The 21846-nt window shown below is 40.9% G+C and overlaps 1 protein-coding gene across 3 annotated transcripts in view; it reads left to right on the forward strand.

Moving 5' to 3' along the window:
• Positions 1 to 21846, forward strand: part of LOC141099764 (NFX1-type zinc finger-containing protein 1-like) — a 229075-nt gene that overhangs the window by 127812 nt on the left and 79417 nt on the right. For all 3 annotated transcript variants that reach the window (XM_073587800.1, XM_073587801.1, XM_073587802.1), the window contains 4 exons: positions 10435 to 11985; positions 12382 to 12507; positions 13346 to 13548; positions 15703 to 15846. In XM_073587800.1, coding sequence (XP_073443901.1) covers positions 10435 to 11985; positions 12382 to 12507; positions 13346 to 13548; positions 15703 to 15846 — 2024 coding nt within the window. The remainder of the gene's footprint in view (positions 1 to 10434; positions 11986 to 12381; positions 12508 to 13345; positions 13549 to 15702; positions 15847 to 21846) is intronic.

The following is a 21846-nucleotide window of genomic DNA, read 5'->3' on the forward strand; positions in this document are numbered from 1 at the left end:
TTCACCGCCACTTGCAGTTTCATCAGGATATAATCTGCGGTGTTTTTTGCTGCTGTTTAGCCTTATGATAGCTGTCCCTAGTGATTTCTAGTGCTATTGTGTTGTTTTTGGTTATTTTATGGTATATTTGTTTAATAAAATTTTGTAATTTTTTACATTGTTTCAATTGACTGTTCCTTCAATTGCTCTTTTTTTGTGTTCATTTATTGATATATGAGGGGATCAATATCCACTATATTATCAGGATTTATTTTAGTGTATAAAAATAGCAGCCCGCATCCACCCAGAAAAGACACATCTATTAGATGCGTCAATACTGGCGCTTTGCCTGGCTCTTCCCACTTGCCCTGTAGTGGTGGCAAGTGGGGTTCATATCTGTGGGGTTGATATCACCTTTGTAGCTTTTTATATATATACAGTATATATATATATATATATATATCTATATACATATAGAATCATAGAATTGTAGAGTTGGAAGGGACCTCCTGGGCCATCTGGTCCAACCCCCTGCTGAAAGCAGGATTCGCTAAATCATCCCAGTCAGATGTCTGTCCAGCCTCTGTTTGAAGACTTCCATTGAAGGAGAGCTCACCACTTCTCGTGGCAGCTTGTTCCACTCATTGATCACTCTAACTGTCAAAAAGTTTTTTCTAATATCTAATCTGTGTCTCCTCCCATTCAGTTTCATCCCATTGCTTCTAGTCTTTCCTTGTGCAAATGAGAATAAAGTTGATCCTTCTACAATGTGACAGCCCTTTAGATATTTGTAGACAGCTATTAAGTCTCCTCTCAGTCTTCGCTTTTGCAAACTAAACAATCCCAAATCCTGCAACCTTTCCTCATAAGACAGGGTTTGCAGACCGGTCACCATTCTGGTTGCTCTTTTCTGAACTTGCTCCAGTTTGTTCATGTCTTTTTTAAAATGTGGTGCCCAAAACTGGACACAGTATTCCAGATGAGGTCTGACCAAAGAGGAGTAGAGGGAAATAATGACTTCACGTGATCTAGACTGTATGCTTCTGTTAATACATCCTAGAATTGCATTTGCCTTTTTTGCTGCTGCATCACACTGTTGACTCATATTCAGTCTGTGATCTATTAGTATACCCATATCTTTTTCACATGTGCTGTTGCTTAGGCCTGTTGCTCCCATTCTGTATATGCTTTTTTCATTTTTATTGCCCAGATGTAGTACTTTGCATTTTTCCCTGTTAAAAACCATTCTGTTAGTTGCTGCCCACTTCTCCAGTTTATTTATATCTTTTTGAATCCTCTCTCTCTCTTCTCTAGTATTAGCTATCCCTCCTAGCTTTGTATCATCAGAAAATTTAATCAGTTTACCCTCAATTCCTTCATCTAAATCGTTGATAAAGATGTTGAACAATACAGGGCCCAGGACAGAGCCCTGTGGTACCCCACTTGAGACATTCTTCCAACTGGATGTGCAGCCATTTACGACCACTCTTTGGGTCTGATCACTAAGCCAGTTATGAATCCACCTAACAGTTGCCTTGTCCATTCCATACTTAGTCATTTTTTCAATAAGGATTGTATGAGATACTTTGTCAAATGCTTTGCTGAAGTCAAGATATACTATATCTACAGCATTTCCTTGATCCACCCAATCAGTGATTCCGTCATAGAAGGAAATTAAGTTAGTCTGACATGACTTATTAGTTACAAACCCATGCTGACTCTGTTTAATCACTTCATTCTTATCCAGGTACTGACATACATGTTGTTTAATAATTTGTTCAAAGATCTTTCCTGGTATAGAAGTCAGACTCACCGGCCTATAGTTGCCTGGGTCCACCTTCTTCCCCTTTTTGAAGATAGGAACAACATTTGCTCTTCTCCAGTCTTCTGGGACTTCTCCTGTTCTCCAAGAATTTTCAAAGATTATGGAGAGGGGTTCAAAAATTTCTTCTGCTATCTCCTTCAGTACTCTGGGGTGTAATTCATCTGGACCTGGAGACTTGAATTCATTTAGGTTAGCTAAGGGTTTCCTCACTATCTTTCTGTTTATAGATATCCTGGATTCTTCTATTCCCTTAATAGGACAGTGAAGAACAGTTGATGTTACATTTCCTTTCTGAGAGAAAACAGATGCAAAATAGGAATTTAAAAGTTCGGCCTTCTCAACATCCTGTCTTACCATTTCATCATTTTCATCCTGTAAAAATCCTATAGCATCTTTGACTTTTCTTTTACTTTTGACATATCCCCAAAATCCTTTATTATTGCTTTTGACATCTCTTGCAAGCCTCAATTCATTGTCAGCTTTAGCTAATCTGATTTGTGCCCTGCAGGTTCTGCAGACCGCATTATATTCTTCTTTAGATATGCCTCCCTCTTTCCATTTTATAAACATTTTTCTCTTCCTTTTTAGCATGTGCTTAAGTTCTGTGTTCATCCATCCTGGCTTCCTTAAATGCTTCCTATTCTTCCCTCTTTTCGGAATTGTTAACAATTGTGCTTTAAGAATTTCATTTTTCAAGATTTCCCATCCTTCCTGGACATTTTTGTTTTTAAGGATATCCAGCCATTGGATCCCTCCAATGCTCTTTCTGAATCCCTTAAAATCTGCCTTTCTGAAATCTAACCTTGACGTCTGAGTCTTCACAGGTCTTCCTCCTCTAGTTATCCAAAATTCTAAAATAGCATGGTCGCTACCTCCTAGGGTCCCAGCCACTTTTACCTCCTCAACCATTTCCTCCTTGTTTATAAGGATTAGATCCAAGGTAGCAGTTCCCCTTGTTTTCTCCCCTACCTTTTGGAAGATAAAGTTGTCAGCAAGAGAGGATAAGAATTTCTTTGACCTGTTAGTTTTGCCTGAGAGAGATTCCCAACAAATGTCTGGATAGTTGAAATTTCCCATGACAACTATGTCATATTTTTTGGAGAACTTGGCCATTTGATGCATAAAGAGTTCATCCATACCTTCAGCTTGCACAGGCGGCCTGTAGTAAATGCCTACTATGGTGTCCTTTCCATTGTTCTGTCCTTGTATTCTTACCCAAACAGTTTCCACAGAACTCCCAGTCTCTGAAGCTTCAATCTCTGTGCAGATATACGCGTTTCTAACATACAATGCGACACCCCCTCCTCGTTTATCAAGTCTGTTTCTTGCAAATAAGTTGTATCCTTCTAGTCTTGTATTCCAATCATGTGTATCGTCCCACCAAGTTTCAGTGATTCCAATGACATCATATTTCTTTTCCTGTGTTAGTAGTTCCAATTCTCCTTGTTTGTTGCCCATGCTTTGTGCATTAGTATAGAAACATTTTAGTTTGTGATTGGTTTCTCTTTCTCCAATATTTTTATTAATTAGATTCTTTTGTCTTTGTTCTTCCTTTCCACTTCTAATAGCAGAGTTCTCAATAGCATTTGTCAGGTGTATGGCTTTTTCTGGTCTTTTGCTTCCCTTCCCATGTTGTTCTAGTTTAAAGCTCTCCTTACAAGTGTAGCAAGGTGACTTCCAAATACATGTTTTCCAGTCTTCGTAAGGTGCACCCCATCTCTAGCAAGTAGTCCATCGTAAAGGTAATTCACTCCGTGATCCATAAATCCAAATCGTTGCTGACGGCACCATCGACATAGCCAGTTGTTCACCTGCAGAATCTTATTCCACCTCCTTGTTCCATGGCCATCCACTGGGAGGATGGAAGAGAAGACCACCTGCGCTCCCAGTTCTTTCACTTTCTTGCCTAAGTCTTCAAAGTCTCTGCAGATGGTTTCCAGGTCGTTTCTTGCGGTGTCATTTGTCCCCACATGTAGTAGCAGGAATGGGTAGTCATCTGTAGGTCTGAAAAGTCCTGATATCCTGTCAGACACATCTTTAATTTTTGCACCTGGAAGACAGCACATTTCTCTTGAAGTTATATCCGGTCTGCAGATAGCGGCCTCTGTTCCTCTCAACAGGGAATCCCCCATGACCACCACTCTCCGTTTCTTCTTCACAACTTTTTTCTTTCTCCATCCAGGAGGACTCTGAGGGCGTACAAGGTTGCTGTTTGTGGGCAAAGTCTTATCCTGATGTATTTCTTCATAGTTTTCCTGCATGAGAGCCTGGTACTGGTTCCTGAGAAGTATGGGTGCTGATTGCCTCCTGATCCTTCTGCTTCTCTGGATCACATGTCTCCATTTCTCTGTTTCTTCAGGTGCACTTCGAATTTCTTCTCTTTCTGTAACATGAAGAGATAATTCTGCTCTGTCTAAGAACTCTTCACCTTCCTTAATGATCTTCAACGTAGCTAAACTCTCTTCGAGATTTTGCAACTTTTCCTCCAACAGGGACACAAGCTTGCATTTGTGGCATGTGAAGTTTGGCTTTTCCACTGGTAAGTCTGTGAACATGTAGCAAGAAATGCAGCTCACCAAATGGCTCCTGGCCTCTTCCATATTGAGATTTCTTAAAAACGATGAAAGATGAGTCAAGATTTCCTCTTTTCAGCTGCAACGGCCAAAACCCAGTGATCGTTGAGCTCGCGGAGACTCTTGACTTATCCCAGAAGGCACTGGGAATATGCAAATGATCTCCTCAAGGATCTTCCCCTGGTTTGTGCCAGACGTGTCCCACTGCTTAAGCCTGTACATGTCCGGGCCCGTCTGACGTTTGCTAGAGAGCATTTGGATGATCCAGAGGAGTTTTGGGAGAATGTCCTATGGTCTGATGAAACCAAACTGGAACTGTTTGGTAGAAACACAACTTGTCGTGTTTGGAGGAAAAAGAATACTGAGTTGCATCCATCAAACACCATACCTACTGTAAAGCATGGTGGTGGAAACATCATGCTTTGGGGCTGTTTCTCTGCAAAGGGGCCAGGACGACTGATCCGGGTACATGAAAGAATGAATGTGGCCATGTATCGTGAGATTTTGAGTGCAAACCTCCTTTCATCAGCAAGGGCATTGAAGATGAAACGTGGCTGGGTCTTTCAACATGACAATGATCCAAAGCACACCGCCAGGGCAACGAAGGAGTGGCTTCGTAAGAAGCATTTCAAGGTCCTGGAGTGGCCTAGCCAGTCTCCAGATCTCAACCCTATAGAAAACCTTTGGAGGGAGTTGAAAGTCCGTGTTGCCAAGCGAAAAGCCAAAAACATCATTGCTCTAGAGGAGATCTGCATGGAGGAATGGGCCAACATACCAACAACAGTGTGTGGCAACCTTGTGAAGACTTACAGAAAACGTTTGACCTCTGTCATTGCCAACAAAGGATATATCACAAAGTATTGAGATGAAATTTTGTTTCTGACCAAATACTTATTTTCCACCATAATATGCAAATAAAATGAAAACAAAACAGACAATGTGATTTTCTGGATTTTTTTTCTCAGTTTGTCTCCCATAGTTGAGGTCTACCTATGATGTAAATTACAGACGCCTCTCATCTTTTTAAGTGGTGGAACTTGCACTATTGCTGACTGACTAAATACTTTTTTTCCCCACTGTATAAATCAAAATAAATGTTATTATTTACTGTCCACCTACTTTTGGACCACCGTGTATATATATATGCCACTGACATCTTCATATCTACTGTATGTCTTCTATGTGTATATAGCTATTCTATTCCAACCTGTCACTCTGTGATTTTACTATATGCGGCAGATGAATTGCCGGCTTTTCAAAGAATCTAGAGGTACGGTTCTACAGAAAGTAACATAGTAACATAGTTAGCAAGGCTGAAAAAAGACATTAGTCCATCCAGTTCAGCCTATATTCTGTCACAATAAATCCCCAGATCTACGTCCTTCTAAAGAACCTAATAACTGTAAGATACAATATTGTTGCGCTCCAGGAAGACATCCAGGCCTCTCTTGAACCCCTCTACTGACTTCGCCATCACCACCTCCTCAGGCAGGGAATTCCAGATTCTCACTGCCCTAACAGTAATAATAACAGTAATAATAATAATAATCTTTATTTATATAACTCCAACATATTCCGCAACGCTTTACAGTTTAACAGTTTCAAAACACAAGTCATAAGTAACAATGTTAACAATACAATAATTAAAGCAAAATAAGATGACCCTGCTCGTGAGAGCTTACAATCTACAATGAGGTGGGGGAGATACAAAGTACAGGTGTGTATTTACAATGGTGTATTTACAATGATGGTCCAGCCATCTGGAGGGAGTGAGGGATGGATGGAGATAGTGAATGGGCTACACATGCACACTTTCACATAGAATAAGTGTGATTAGTGAACATGATAGGCCGCTCTGAACAAATGTGTTTTGAGGGAGCGCCTGAAACTATGCAAATTGTAGATAGTCCTAATTTCTTGGGGTAGAGCATTCCAGAGGATTGAAGAAGTCTTGGAGTCAGGAGTGGGAGGTATGGATTAGTGCAGAGGTTAGTCGAAAGTCGTTTGCAGAGCGCAGCGGTCTGTTAGGCCGATAGACAGAAATGAGGGAGGAGATGTAGGGGGGTGCTTTGTGGGTAAGAACAGTAAATAATCCACTTCTATGTTGTTGGAAAAATCTTCTTTCCTCCAGACGCAGAGAATGCTTCCTTGTGACCATCACATTCCTTGGTATTAACAGATCCAAGGAGAGATACAATGGGGAAAAAAAGTATTTAGTCAGCCACCAATTGTGCAAGTTCTCCCACTTACAAAGATGAGAGGCCTATAATTGACATCAAAGGTAGACCATAACTATGAGAGTCAAAATGTGAAAACAAATCCAGAAGATCACCTTATCTGATTTGGCAAGATTTATTTTGCAATTTATGGTGGAAAATAAGTATTTTGTCACCTAAAAACATGTAAGATTTCTGGCTTTCACAGACCAGTAACTTCTTTGTTACAAAGGAATCTGTCACCCCATTTTTGGCCTATGATGTGCGGCCACCGCCATCACTGGACTATCTACAGCATTCTGCAATGCTGTTGATAAGCCCCTGATGTAACCTGAAAGAGAAGAAAAACAAGTTAGATTATACTCACCGGGGGCGGGGGCGGTGGGTGTCGCGGTCCGGTCCGATGCTTCCCATCTTCATACCATGACGTCCTCCTTCTCCTGCGCAGGCGTACTTTCTCTGCCCTGTTGAGGGCAGAGTAAAGTACTGCAGTGCACAGGCACCGGGAAAGGTCAGAGAGATCCGGGGTCTGCGCACTGCAGTACTTTACTCTGCCCTCAACATGGCAGAGAAAGTACGCCTGCACAGGAGCCACGGCAGAAATTAGAAGGAGGACGTCATCTCTACAAGATGGGAGGCGCCGGACCGTACCGCAACACCCATCGGGCTGGACCGGATCCCTGGGTGAGTATAATCTAACTTGTTTTTCTTATCTTTTAGGTTACATCGGAGGCTTATCTACAGCATTACAGAATGCTGTAGATAAGCCCCTGATAGCTGTGGCCACATCTTATAGGCCAAAAATGGGGTGACAGATTCCCTTTAAGAGGCTCCTCTGTCCTCCTCTCATTACCTGTAGTAATGGCATCTGTTTGAACTTGTCGTTAGTCTAAAAGACACCTGTCCACAGCCTCAAACATTCACACTCCAAACTCCACTATGGTGAAGACCAAAGAGCTGTCGAAGGACCACAGAAACAAAATTGTAGCCCTGCACCAGGTTGGGAAGACTGAATCTGCAATAGGCAAGCAGCTTGCTATGATGATGAAATCAACTGTGAGAGCAATAATAAGAAAATGGAAGACATACAAGACCACTGATAATTTCCCTTTATCTGGGGCTCCACACAAGATCTCACCCTTTGGGGTCAAAATGATCTCAAGAACGGTGAGCAAAAATCCCAGATCCACATGGGATGACCTGCATAGAGCTGGGACCACCATAACAAAGGCTACCATTAGTAACACACTACTCTGCCAGGGACTCAGATCCTGCAGTGCCAGACGTGCCCCTCTGCTTAAGCCAGTACATGTCCGGGCCTGTCTGAAGTTTGCTAGAGAGTATTTGGATTATTCAGAGGAGTAATGGGAGAATGTCATATGGTCTGATGAAACCAAAGTAGAACTGTTTGGTAGAAACAAAACTCATTGTGTTTGGAGGAGACAGAATACTGAGTTGCATCCAAAGAACACCATACCTACTGTGAAGCATGGGGGTGGCAACATCATGCTTTGGGCCTGTTTCTTTACAAAGGGACCAGGATGACTGATCCATGTACATGAAAGAATGAATGGGGAGATGTATTGTGAGATTTTGAGTTTAAACCTCCTTATATCAGCAAGGGCATTGAAGATGAAATGTGGATGGGTCTTTCAGCATGATAATGATCCCAAGCACACCATCAGGGCAATGAAGGAGTGGCTTCGTAAGAAGCATATGAAGATCCTGGAGTGGCCTAGCCTGTCTCCAGATCTCAACCCCATAGAAAATCTTTGGAGGGATTTGAAAGTCTGTGTTGCCCAGCGACAGGCCCAAAACATCACTGCTCTAGAGGAGATCTGCATGGAAGAATGGGTCAACATACCACCAAGAGTGTGTGCCAACCTTGTGAAGACTTACAGAAAACGTCTGACCTCTGTCATTGCCAACAAAGGATATATAACAAAATATTGAGATGAACTTTTGTTAATGACCAAATATTTATTTTTCACCATAATTTGCAAAATAAATCTTGCCAAATCAGACAAGGTAATTTTCTGGATTTGTTTTCTCATTTTGACTCTCATAGTTGTGGTCTACTTATGATGTCAATTACAGGCCTCTGTCATCTTTTTAAGAGGGAGAACTTGCACAATTGCTTGCTGACTAAATACTTTTTTTCCCCACTGTATTGGTATTGTCCCCTTATATACTTATACATGGTTATTAGATTGCCCCTCAGTCGTCTTCTTTCTAGACTAAATATTCCTAATGTTGCTAATCTCTCTGGGTATTGTAGTTCTCCCATCCCCTTTATTAATTTTGCTGCCTTCCTTTGTACTCGCTCTTGTTCCATTATATCCTTCCTGAGCACCAGTTCCCAAAACTGAACACAGTAAGCCATGTGCGGTCTAACCAGGGATTTGTACAGAGGCAGTATAATGCACTCATCATGTGTATCCAGGCCTCTTTTAATGCACTGCATGATCCTGCTTGCCTTGGCAGCCGCTGCCTGGCACTGGCTGCTCCAGGTAAGTTTACAATAACTAGGAACCCCAAGTCCTTCTCCATGTCAGCTTTACCCAGTGGTTTCCCGTTCAGTGTGTAATGGTGATATTGATTTCTTCTTCCCATGTGTATAACCTTACATTTATCATTGTTAAACCGCATCTGCCATATTTCGATCTAAGTTTCCAATTTATCCAGATCCATCTGTAGCAGAATACTATCTTCTCTTGTATTGACTGCTTTGCATAGTTTTGTATCAGCTGCAAATATTGATATTTTACTGTGTAAACCTTCTACCAGATCGTTAACAAATATGTTGAAGAGAAGAGGTCCCAACACCGACCCCTGCGGTACCCCACTGGTCACAGTGACCCAGTTAGAGAATATACCATTTATAACCACCCTCTGCTTTCTATCACTAAGCCAGTTACTTACCCTTTTACACACATTTTCCCCCAGCTCCAGCATTCTCATTTTGTGTACCAACCTCTCATGTGGCACAGTATCAAATGCTTTGAAAAAAATCAAGATATACCATGTGCAATGACTCATCTTGGTCCAGTCTATACCTCTTCATTAAAAGTGATTAGATTGGTTTGACAGGAGTGATTCCTCATAAACCCATGCTGATATGGAGTAAAACAGTTATTCTCATAGTAGCTTTTTTTTTCCTCTGGGGGCAATCAACTTTATTAGCATGCACAAAGAGACACAAGTTAGCCCCCAAAACACATGAAAAAATGCAACAAAAACGCACCAAAACTTGCGTTTTTGCCACAGCTTATTTCCTGCCAAGTAATCAGGTTTTGCTGCAGAAAAAAACCCAGCAAAAATGCCCAGCGTGTACTTACCCTTAAACTTTCAACTTCCATGGCAATCCATAGGGGTGGGGATGCCATTGGGGTTACAACTGGTGATGATGATACTGGCACAGCTGCCGAGCTTGTACTATCCATATGCCATAATAGTGTAGCTTGATGTAGAAACCAACCAATCATCATACCATAGTGTTATGCAAAAAAGAAATTATGTTTATGCTATATTAAATGTAGGCCCTCAAAAGTAAACTTGTAAATTATGTCGTCGTGTAAGAGACATATATTCAATATAGCATATACAACTGGTATAAAATTCAGGCATCCCAACTAAAAGTCAGTGGTAGTAAAGTATTTAATGCTAGGATTTCCAGTGGCTTTGGGTAGTGAATATGTTAATGAGAATATCACTGGTGGTCTGTCCATGGTATTAATTAATATTAGAAGTTCATACAAGATGTATAATACAGTTGCTAAACCTATATAGATTTATACTTGTATTATACTAACATGCATTTTATCTTGTCTTCAATCTTTAGGAAATTATAAAGACAAAGTGTACAAATATTCAATGCTTAAAACCTACAGCACTGCAAACTATGAGGAAGAGAGTAAAAATGAAATCAGAGTACATAAGACAAGAAAGCTCGGCTTTCCAGAACTCAGTAAAATGGAAACGCGTGAACCTTCTGAGATCATACTTAAACTCGCTGCACCTGGTAGTGGTCTCAAGGAGCTTGTAAATGAAGCAAGTATGACTCCTGAGTTGGTGAAGAAACTTCTTGCAGTATTAAATAAAGCCATTGAGTGCAGATCAAGTTGCCAAAATTTAATCCATATCTTAAGCCACATCCTCGATTCGTTGTTCCTAAAGCACGTCCTCTGTTCCTTCATTATGCAGTGTGGCAGTAGTCTACAGAGCGAAGACCTATGCTCTGTGGTAGATCACTCGCTTACCGTGCTGACTGAGATTCTAAGCATTTTTCCATCTAGTTCTTTTGCAGATGTATCTATAATCAAAACTGTCCTTGAAAATGTTGTGAGACAGATGGAAGCAAATAGTGTTACCGTTTTGGAGAAAACAAAACAAAACATGGAGACACTAAATCTTTTTCTACAGCACTTACAGGACAAAAAGCAAGACGGAACACTCAAAGCTGATAATTATATCTATGCTGTTGGAAAAAAGGGACTTGTGCTTGGTGACGACTTTCGTGGAGTTTCAGTGTTTCCAACACATGATGATATTTGCATGAAAGGCAATCCTCGGTTGGCCCCAAATATCATAGATGGATCTTATCCCGATGTTACATCCTACCTCAACACTCACTTTTCTTTATTAAGAGAAGACTTCATCGGTCCACTACGAGATGGTATTTCTCAATATTTAAGAGATCAGAGTGATGAGGGTGTTAATGACATACGCTTATACTTCAATGTATCTATTTTGGAGTCTTTTTGTGTCCAGTCAGGGATAGTTTATCATGTTCAATTCTCAACCCAACATCTGAGACATATTGTGTGGGAAAATTCACAGCGTTTGCTTTATGGTTCCCTTGTCTGTCTGTCAAATGACAACTTCAATAGCATGTTATTTGCTACTGTTGCAGAAAGAACTGTTGATGATCTGCAACAGGGAATCATAACCTTGAGGTTTGAGGAAGAAAGCCGTCAACAGCTAGCAAAGAATGCTGACAATGAACATCTGTTTGTGATGGCTGAGACCACTGCGTATTTTGAAGCCTATTGTCATACCCTGCAGGGGCTCAAAGAAATGAGAGAATCTGATGTTCCATTCCAGAATTACATTGTACACTGTAAAACAATGATGTCTCCTCCTGCTTATTTATTACTTGATGACTTGTCATTCACCTTAAGCGAGCTGGAACACAAAACATCCTCAGACTCTTCAGACGAAAAAACATATGGCAACATTAATAAAAATAAAACTATAAAGCTGGAGCTTAATATACTTGATTTGGACACTTGGCCAACGAAAGAAGAGCTTGAATTTGATGAGTCTCAGTTTGAAGCATTCCAGAAAGGTCTAACAAGTGAGCTGTCCATTATACAAGGTCCTCCAGGAACAGGTAATTTCTTTTAGTATAACATTTAAAATAATTTTCCGATAAGTACAATGGTATAAAAATCTAACCTTTGTGCTCTACTGTTGTAGATGCCGGCTAAATTAAATAGCCAGTATCTAAGTCTAAGAGCCACAGTAATATTTGTGCTGCTGTTAACCATTTACATGCTGCTGTCAAACGCTGACAGTTGGTGTTGTTTGTGCGCACTGGCTGCTGTCAGTTCCCAATAGAATACTCGACAGTATGACTGTCTGTAACTTTCCCTTTAGTGTGGCATATAGCATATAAACTACTTTGTATCTAGCTGGCATGTTTGTCCATTATAGTTGGGATTTGTCTAAAATAACAAAGCCATACAAACGCTCACTTAAAGTTACACTCTTCTGCCTTTGCCTCTAGGAAAAACATACGTTGGACTGAAAATTGTTCGTGCTCTTTTGAAAAATGCAAAGATTTGGAGGCAAGGATGCAATCCGATCCTAATTGTCTGTTACACAAACCATGCCCTTGACCAATTTCTGGAAGGTAAAATAAATTATGCTGATAAATCTAACCTAGCAATGACTACGTCACCAGGAGGGAGCTAGGTCAAAATTTAAAAAAAAACTTGTAGCTTAACAACTTTACATAAAAAAGCGATAATAATAAACTTTAAACTTAAAAAAGAGGGAAGAAGATTCAATTTACTGCAGTCCAAATCAATGGGCTCAGCGGCTCTGCTGATTTACTAGCCGCAGAGCCAGGGATTGGCTGCAGATGTTACCAGCATAGGGGATCAAAAAACGAATAGTCTATTCAGGTCTATTTACACAAGCAAATACATTCTCTGTGTTGATATAGAAAGTGAACTGGTGCCCTTTTACCTGTTAATATTATGTTATGGTATTTATGAATGATAATTCACTTCCTCCTCCTCTCATACGGTTTGCATATTGTTGGCAGCACATCACTTGTTAACATAAGGCACTATGCTGATACCGATGACTTCACTGTCAGCGTAAAAGATGCAATTGAAGACTTATGATTCATTCAACCTATGAACAAGTTAAAATCTGACAATGATTGGGATGAAGTCTATAATTGGCGCAACCATGTGAAAGACCCTTAATGGTGCACTATTCATAGCAAATGGCGCTTAAGTGGCGTTTAGCAACAAAGATGACCAATTTTGGCTGTGCAGCGTGTATAAGTAAAACAGGTGGTTTGAAAATGATTTAACAGAAGCCATGAAGCTAAAAGCTTTATTGTAAAATGTCACCAGCCCATTACAGTACCAAATGATTAAAAAAAAAATATGGAACAGAAAACATAATGTGCACATAGGTGCAGTATTCAGAAGTCAACACCGTTTTTGTTTTTTTAGGGATATATAAATCCAGCCACTGCAAAATTGTTAGAGTCGGATCAAGGAGCAACAGTGAACTTATGAAGAAGTTTTCTTTGAATGTACTGAGGTTTAAAGAACAATCAATACGTCGTAGGCAGAAGTACGATGATCTCTCAGATTTTGATGACCTGGAAGAAGATGTGGAGGAGGAGGTGGAGGTGGAAGACATAGAAGACACAGTAAGATGAGTCTTGATACTTTCATTAATGTTTGATATCCAAATTCTTATGTTAAAAAAAAATGATGTATTCTATAACATAAAAAAAGAAAAATACTGTGATACTGTGGATAAGTCAGAAAGACCAATGAGCTCCCCAAGGTAATATTGTTTGAGATCTGGATGTTAGTGTCATAGGATTGCTGCGGAACACCTATTGGGTCTGGATAAGACAAAAATGTCGTTCTGTGGAGAATGGAATAAAATCCATTTATTAAAGGTAGTTTAAAACCATAATAAACAACAGTGGCAAAGTCACAAAAATGGAGGCTGTGAATGAACGCGTTGTCAATCCAGTGTTTGGATCTTCATTTTCAAACTGAGATTTCTCTACTTCACAGGTTACATGCTATTTTTGTGGCATACAATTGGGGTTACAAGGTTAAAAGTGTAAAAATGGCAGATATACTATGCTATATGTAGATATCTAGAATCGTAGAATGGTAGAGTTGGAAGGGACCTCCTGGGCCATCTGGTCCAACCCCCTGCTCAAAGCAGGATTCACTAAATCATCCCAGACAGATGTCTGTCCAGCCTCTGTTTGAAGACTTCCATTGAAGGAGAACTCACCACTTCTCGTGGCAGCCTGTTCCACTCATTGATCACTCTGTCAAAAAGTTTTTTCTAATATCTAATCTGTGTCTCCTCCCATTCAGTTTCATCCCATTGCTTCTAGTCTTTCCTTGCGCAAATGAGAATAAAGTTGATCCTTCTACAATGTGACAGCCCTTTAGATATTTGTAGACAGTTATTAAGTCTCCTCTCAGTCTTCTCTTCTGCAAACTAAACATTCCCAAATCCTGCAACCTTTCCTCATAAGACAGGGCTTGCAGACCGGTCACCATTCTGGTCGCTCTTTTCTATTATATTTTATGCTTTTGTGTGCTTTATTATGCATATCTATGCAGAATCACCGGAAAGCTAGATGTGGCTGTTGTAGTGGAGGTGGTTACTTACAGGCAAGAGTTGAAATATTGTCATTCACTTGTACTGCTGAGAAGTCAGGATGTGGCAGAGATATAGGCTGTACATTGCAAATTACTACTGGACTATTTCTACTGCCTCGCCAACCCTGGGCTTGTAAGGTTGCAGATAGCAGATCCAATACATGTTCGGCATAGCTATACATACTTAACACAAGACACAAGGCTAAACCTCATAGATGTCTGTATACAGCAAGTATATCTGTTGTTAAACGTTCATTCGTTATGTTTTACAGTTCAGATGCCGCCCAGGAAAACATTCCCACGTTACTATGCGATAAATATCGTGTAAGCTACACAGAATAGTTTTGTTTGGCTTCCACTATTCCATCTGGTTGTAAAGTTATCCATAGTAACAGTGAACTTTGCAGATTTATGGGTTTTGTTTTCTAATTGCCCTTTTAATCATGTAACAGCAATTTTCTAAAAAAAAAAATTGACATATACCCCGAGAGCTGGAGACAGCCCAGGATGAGCCTGAAGAATATCCAAGTACTCGATCCAAGTACTTTTCTTTTAACCGCTGTCTTTTATGGTTTTAAACTGCCTTTAATAAAGTTAGTGGATTTTACTCCATGCTCCATGGACAGTGCCGTAACACTCCCATTTGTTTCTTATCCATTCCTGAAACATAAACGAAACACCTGATGAGACACAAAATCATGTAGGGATTGTAGAGGTTTCGTCTTTGCAGAAACTTGCAGTATAATATATGACGTATGGCAGGTTCCGCTCTTTTGTCTCTTAGCGGTTTATAAATTATGATATTGATATATGGATAGGTGACATTTTGTATAGATAACGAGATGCACCCAGTTAAGCAAGTAGAAAAAAAGTGGGCACTTTGGCCCTCTGTGGGTTACAGAAAGCCTATCTATGCGAGTCAGTGGTGAGTTGGGGACTATTCACCTGCTGCAGTTATATTGCAGTTGTGCCACAATTGTAAGATTTGCGGTAATTAAAAAGCAATAAAACCGCATGAAAAATAGACTATAGCAGCTCCCTATAGTAAGCACCAGACTATCAAGGTTACACATATTATGATATTTGTTTTGCCTGATCCTCTGGTTATGTCCGTCCTAGAAGGTGACATTTTAATAACCTGCTATCACCTTTATCCTAACATTCCCTAGTTGCAGAGAGAAGTAGACATTCTGAAGAGCAGAATTTTGTCCAGAAGAGAGGTCATGGAGAGCGCCTATAATACAGTTCTAGAAGAATACGAGATGAAGAAGTATATGAACGATCCCATGTTCCTGAACTTCATCACTCCCCAGGTATTGCTGTGCCCATTCGCTCATCGGGTTTCTGCACACTTCTTTTACTGATGGTGTTATAACAGTCGTCCACCATTGAGTGCCCTTTGTTTTCAGTTTGGAAGTTTCACAATTCCTTTTTACTATTGCAGCAGTTACCGCATCATTTGATGGTACAGAGCATAGCTCCAACTTTTCTCATGCATAGGCATGACGCTAATTGACTGGGAGCTAAGGTGCTCATAGCATTGTATGATCATGCATTGAATGCAGTTACCAAACAGTTTGCAATATGTTCTTAAACATAATCTGTCTGCAGGTTTTTGCTATGGAATATGATAGCGGTATGATGTAGAGACAGAGACCCGGATTCCAGTGACGTATCACCTACTTAGCTGCTTACTGTTGTTTTTATAGAATACCTGATTTGAATGATGAGAGGTAGCAGAGCTGAGACTTCTGGGTTGTGTATAACCTCGCCTACACCCTTGACTGGTAGTTGCCTGTGTACACTGTGCATTGTGCGCAAGCTGCTACTCAGTGATGGGGGTGGGGATACACAGTTCACCCTGACTGGACTGCATGAGACACCTAGTCCTGCAGTGATAATTTCCTGCTGATAAAACACTGAATGTATTGAAACTACAGCACACAGATTAATAAGTGACACATCTCTGGAATCGGGCTCCCAATTCCTACATTATGCTAATCTCATATTAAATGGCAAAAAACTTGCTGACTGATTCCCTTTAAGCGCTCCTAGTAATGTTTACAGCAAGAATCTTGCCAGGTGACTTTTTTGTCAAGACAGGAAACATTTTGAGCTTTGATCATAAATAACCATGACAAAAATGTATTAAAGGGAATATGTCAGCAGGTTCTGCTGTGTAATCTGAAGACAGCATGAGGTAGCAATTGAGATGCTGAATGCAGCGATGTGTCACTTATCAGGCTGTTGTTTACCTACAATGAAGGTTTTATCACTAGGAGAAACATAGTAACATAGTTATTAAGGTTGAAGGGAGACTTTAAGTCCATCTAGTTCAACCCATAGCCTATCCTAACCTGCCCTAACATGTTGATCCAGAGGAAGGCAAAAAAAAGCCATGTGGCAAACAGTAAGCTTCACATTGGGGAAAAAAATTCCTTCCCGACTCCACATACGGCAATCAGACTAGCTCCCTGGATCAACGCAACACTAAGGAAACTAGTGTATATACCCTGTAATATTATACTTTTGAAGAAAGGCATCCAGACCCCTCTTAAATTTTAGTAGGGAATCACTCATTAGAACATCATATGGCAGAGCGTTCCATAGTCTCACTGCTCTTACAGTAAAGAATCCGCGTCTGTGAGTATGCTTAAACCTTCTTTCCTCCAGACGTAGAGGATGCCCCCTTGTCCCCGTCACAGGTTTAAGAGTAAAAAGATCATTAGAAAGGTCTTTGTACTGTCCCCGCATATATTTATATATTGTGATAAGATCACCCCTAAGCCTTCGATTCTCCAAACTAAATAACCCCAAGTGTAATAACCTGTCTTGGTATTGCAGACCCCCTAGTTCCCTAATAACCTTGGTCGCTCTTCTCTGCACCCGCTCCAGTTCAGCTATGTCTTTCTTATGCACCGGAGACCAGAACTGTACACTGTATTCTAAGTGTGGTCGCACTAGTGACTTACATAGAGGTAAAATTATGTTCTCCTCATGAGCATCTATGCCTCTTTTAATGCATCCCATTATTTTATTTGCCTTTGCAGCAGCTGCCTGACACTGGCCACTAAATGTGAGTTTGTCATCCACCCATACACCCAAGTCTTTCTCAGTGACAGTTTTGCCCAGTGTTTTACAATTAAGCACATAATTATACATCTTATTCGTTCTACCGAAGTGCATGACCTTACATTTATCCCCATTAAAGCTCATTTGCCATTTATCAGCCCAAGCTTCTAGTTTACATAAATCCTCCTGTAATATAAAATTGTCCTCCTCTGTATTGATTACCCTGCAGAGTTTAGTGTCATCTGCAAATATTGAAATTCTACTCTCTATGCCCCCTACAAGGTCATTAATAAATATGTTAAAAAGAAGCGGGCCCAAAACTGACCCCTGTGGTACCCCACTGCTAACCGTGACCCAGTCCGAGTGTGCTCCATTAATAACCACCCTTTGTTTCCTATCCCTGAGCCAGCTCTTAACCCACCTACACATATTTTCCCCTATCCCCATTGTTCTCATTTTATGTATCAACCTTTTGTGTGGCACCTTATAAAAAGCTTTTGAAAAGTCCATGTGCACCACGTCTACTGCAGTCCCTTGGTCCAGTCCGGAACTTACCTCTTCATAAAAGGTTATCAGATTAGTCTGACAGGAACGGTCCCTTGTAAACCCATGTTGATATTGGGTCATGAGGTTATTCTTCTCCAGATACTCCAGTATAGTATCTCTTAGAAAACCCTCCAGGATTTTACCCACAGTTGAGGTTAAACTTACTGGCCTATAATTTCTGAATTCAGTTTTTGTCCCCTTTTTGAATATTGGCACCACATTTGCTATACACCAGTCCTGTGGTACAGACCCTGTTATTATGGAATCTTTAGGGGATTAAAAATAATGGTCTATCTATGACTGTGCTTAATTCGTGCAGTACTCGGGGGTGTATCCCATCCGGGCCCGGGGATTTGTCAATTTTAGTGATTTTCAGACGCCGCCGTACTTCCTGCTGGGTTAAGCAGGTGACATTTAATGGAGAATTTTTATCCCTAATCATGTTATCCATCATGGGATTTTCTTGTGTAAATACTGTTGAAAAAAAGTAATTTAGCATATTGGCTTGTTCCTCGTCCTCATCCACCATTTCACCCAGACTATTTTTAAGGGGACCAACACTATCATTTTTTAGTTTCTTACTATTTATGTAGTTAAAGAATATTTTGGGATTATTTTTACTTTCTCTGGCAATGAGTCTCTCTGTCTCAATCTTTGCTGTCTTGATTTGCTTTTTACAGAATTTATTTAATCTTCTGTATTTAGTTAATGCCTCATCACTACCTACTTGCTTTAATTCTCTAAATGCTTTATTTTTATCTCTTATTGCACCCCTTACAGCTCTATTTAACCATAGTGGTTTCCTCCTATTTCTCGCATGTTTATTCCCATACGGTATATATTGTGCACAGGTTCTATTCAGGATGCTAATAAACGTCTCCCATTTTCTTTGTGTATTTTTATGTCTCAGGATATCGTCCCAGTTAATTGCACCAAGATCATCTCTCATCCGTTGGAAATTTGCTTTCCTGAAGTTTAGTGTCCTTGTAACCCCTCTACTACACATCTTATTAAAGGATACATGAAAACTTATTACCGTAATTTGTGATCACTATTACCCAAGTGACCCCCAACCCTTATATTTGATATGCAGTTTGGCCTGTTGGTTATTATTAGGTCTAGCAGTGCCCCCCCTCTTGTTGGGTCCTGAACCAGTTGTGAAAGGTAATTGTCTCTCATAGTTGTCAAAAACCTATTACCTTTGCTGGAACTGCAGGTTTTGGTTCCCCAATGTATTTCAGGGTAGTTGAAGTCCCCCATAATAATGACTTCTCCTTGAGTCGCCGCTTCATCTATTTGCTTTATGAGGATATTCTCTGTTGCTTCCATTATTTTTGGAGACTTATAACAAACCCCTATCAGTAATTTATTATTTTTCCCCCCTCCCCTTATCTCTACCCACAGGGACTCTACATTTTCATTAGATTCATATATATTATCACGAAGGATGGGTTTTAAGGATGATTTTATATATAAACACACGCCTCCCTCTCGTTTATTTGTACGGTCATTTCTGAACAGACTATAGCCCTGTAAATTAAGCGCCCAGTCATGGCTCTCGTTCAGCCATGTCTCAGATATCCCCACCATGTCATAATTATGTTCCAACAACATTAACTCCAATTCCTCCATTTTGTTGGCGAGACTTCTGGCATTAGTATACATGCACTTTATGTATCTCTCTGTACCTCTATTCTTTCTTAAATTATTAACTGTTCTAACCCCACCCCCAATTTCATTATTTGCGCCCAGGACTGTCTTCCCCACCTATAAAAGGAATACCCTCCCCCCATCCCTAGTTTAAACACTCCTCCAACCTTTAGCCATTTTCTCCCCCAGCACAGCTGCACCCTCCCCAATGAGGTGCAGCCCATCCCTAGCGTAGAACCTGTAGCCAACTGAGAAGTCGGCCCAGTTCTGCAGGAACCCAAACCCCTCCTTCCTACACCAATTCCTGAGCCACTTATAAACCTCCCTAACCTCCCGTTGCCTCTCTGGCGTGGCACGTGGTACAGGAAGTATTTCCGAAAATACCACCTTGGAGGTCCTTTCTTTAAGCTTACAGCCTAATTCCCTGAAATCATCTTTAAGGACCTTCCACCTACCTCTAACTTTGTCATTTGTGCCAATGTGCACCATGACCGCTGGATCCTCACCAGGCCCTCCGAGTAATCTGTCAACCCGATCAGCGATGTGTCGGACTTGAGCGCCAGGTAGACAGCAAATCGCTCGACGATCCCTATTTTTGTGACAGATTGCCCTATCTGTTCCCCTAATAATTGAGTCCCCCACTACCAGAACCTGTCTGGCCTGCCCTGCTCTCCTATTTCCCCCCTTACTGGAGCAGACACTCCTCCGGCTTTCAGAGGACATGCCTTGCTGCAGCAGTGCTACTCCTGCACTAGCACTCCCCTCATCTGCCAACTTAGCAAACTTATTGGGGTGTGCCAGATCAGGACTAGCCTCCCTGGTGCTCCTCCCTCTACCCCGCCTTCTAACTGTCACCCAGCTAGCTGCTTCATTGTCCTGCAGCTCCAACCTAGCATCCCCCCCTCATCAATCCCATTGAGCGTCTGCTCAGTGAGCAGAAGACTCCTTTCCATATTGTCTATGGATCTCAGTGTTACCAGCTGCACATTTAGATCCAGTATCTGGGCTTCCAAATGCACAACATGCTCACATCTTGCACAGCAGTATGCACCCTCAACTGGCTGTTCAAGGATTTCATACATGCGGCAAGACGTGCACTGGATGGCATTGGCAATAGTGGAGCACATCCTAATGGGGATTGCACCAGACAATAAGATAAGCAAAAATAAATACAAAGTATTAATAAAATATAACAGCAATTCAGTAATACCTCCCTTGGAAACTTCCTGAATCCAATGTCACTGAATCTCAAGTCACACACTTACCACAGTTCGCACTTACACTCAGGTCACACTCAGCTCGTTCACACTCGCTCAGGCAAAAGATTTAAAAGATTTTTTTTCCTCTTTTACCAGTACACCACCCTGCTGCTCAATGCACTTCCAAAAGGAGTTGAGCCCCAACCAGCTGCCCCTTATAAACCCTTAATTATGAACTCCCACCCTTAATTAACCCCTTGTGAATATAGTTACACCTCAAGATTTAAATGCAATATAATTAACCCTTAAAAACACAGATAGTAAAATAAGAGATTAACCCACAGTTCGCACTTACGCTCAGGTCACACTCAGCTCGTTCACACTCGCTCAGGCAGAAGATTTAAAAGATTTCACTGCTGGACTACAGCACTAAGTGAGCACTGGTCCGAACACCCCCCCATGATAAGCAGCTCACTGTTAATAGGCAATGTACATACTGAGGCTGGTGTGGGTGGGGTTAACTTTCTCAGCTCTGCTGCATGCTGCATTTAAAAACTCTGATTGCATCACAACTGCTGCATCCAGTAAACTAAGCAATACATTGTTGGAATCAGGGTATCTTGCCCCATATTGTGCTATTCTCAGATTAAGGCAGAAGCCACACTAGCGACAAAAACGGACGAGTGCAATGCAATGAAAAATCGCATTGCAATCATCCCAATGTTAATCTATGGGGCAGCTCTCATCATCCGATTTTTTCTCTCAGCCGTTTTCCTCGGGCCGATACGATCGCAGCATGCTGCAATTGTCACCGATTATCGGATCGGACTCGCCAATGCAAGTCTA

The sequence above is a fragment of the Dendrobates tinctorius genome, unplaced genomic scaffold (genome assembly GCF_039654945.1).
Source record: "Dendrobates tinctorius isolate UK_male_01 unplaced genomic scaffold, ASM3965494v1 ptg000102l, whole genome shotgun sequence".
NCBI lineage: Eukaryota > Metazoa > Chordata > Amphibia > Anura > Dendrobatidae > Dendrobates > Dendrobates tinctorius.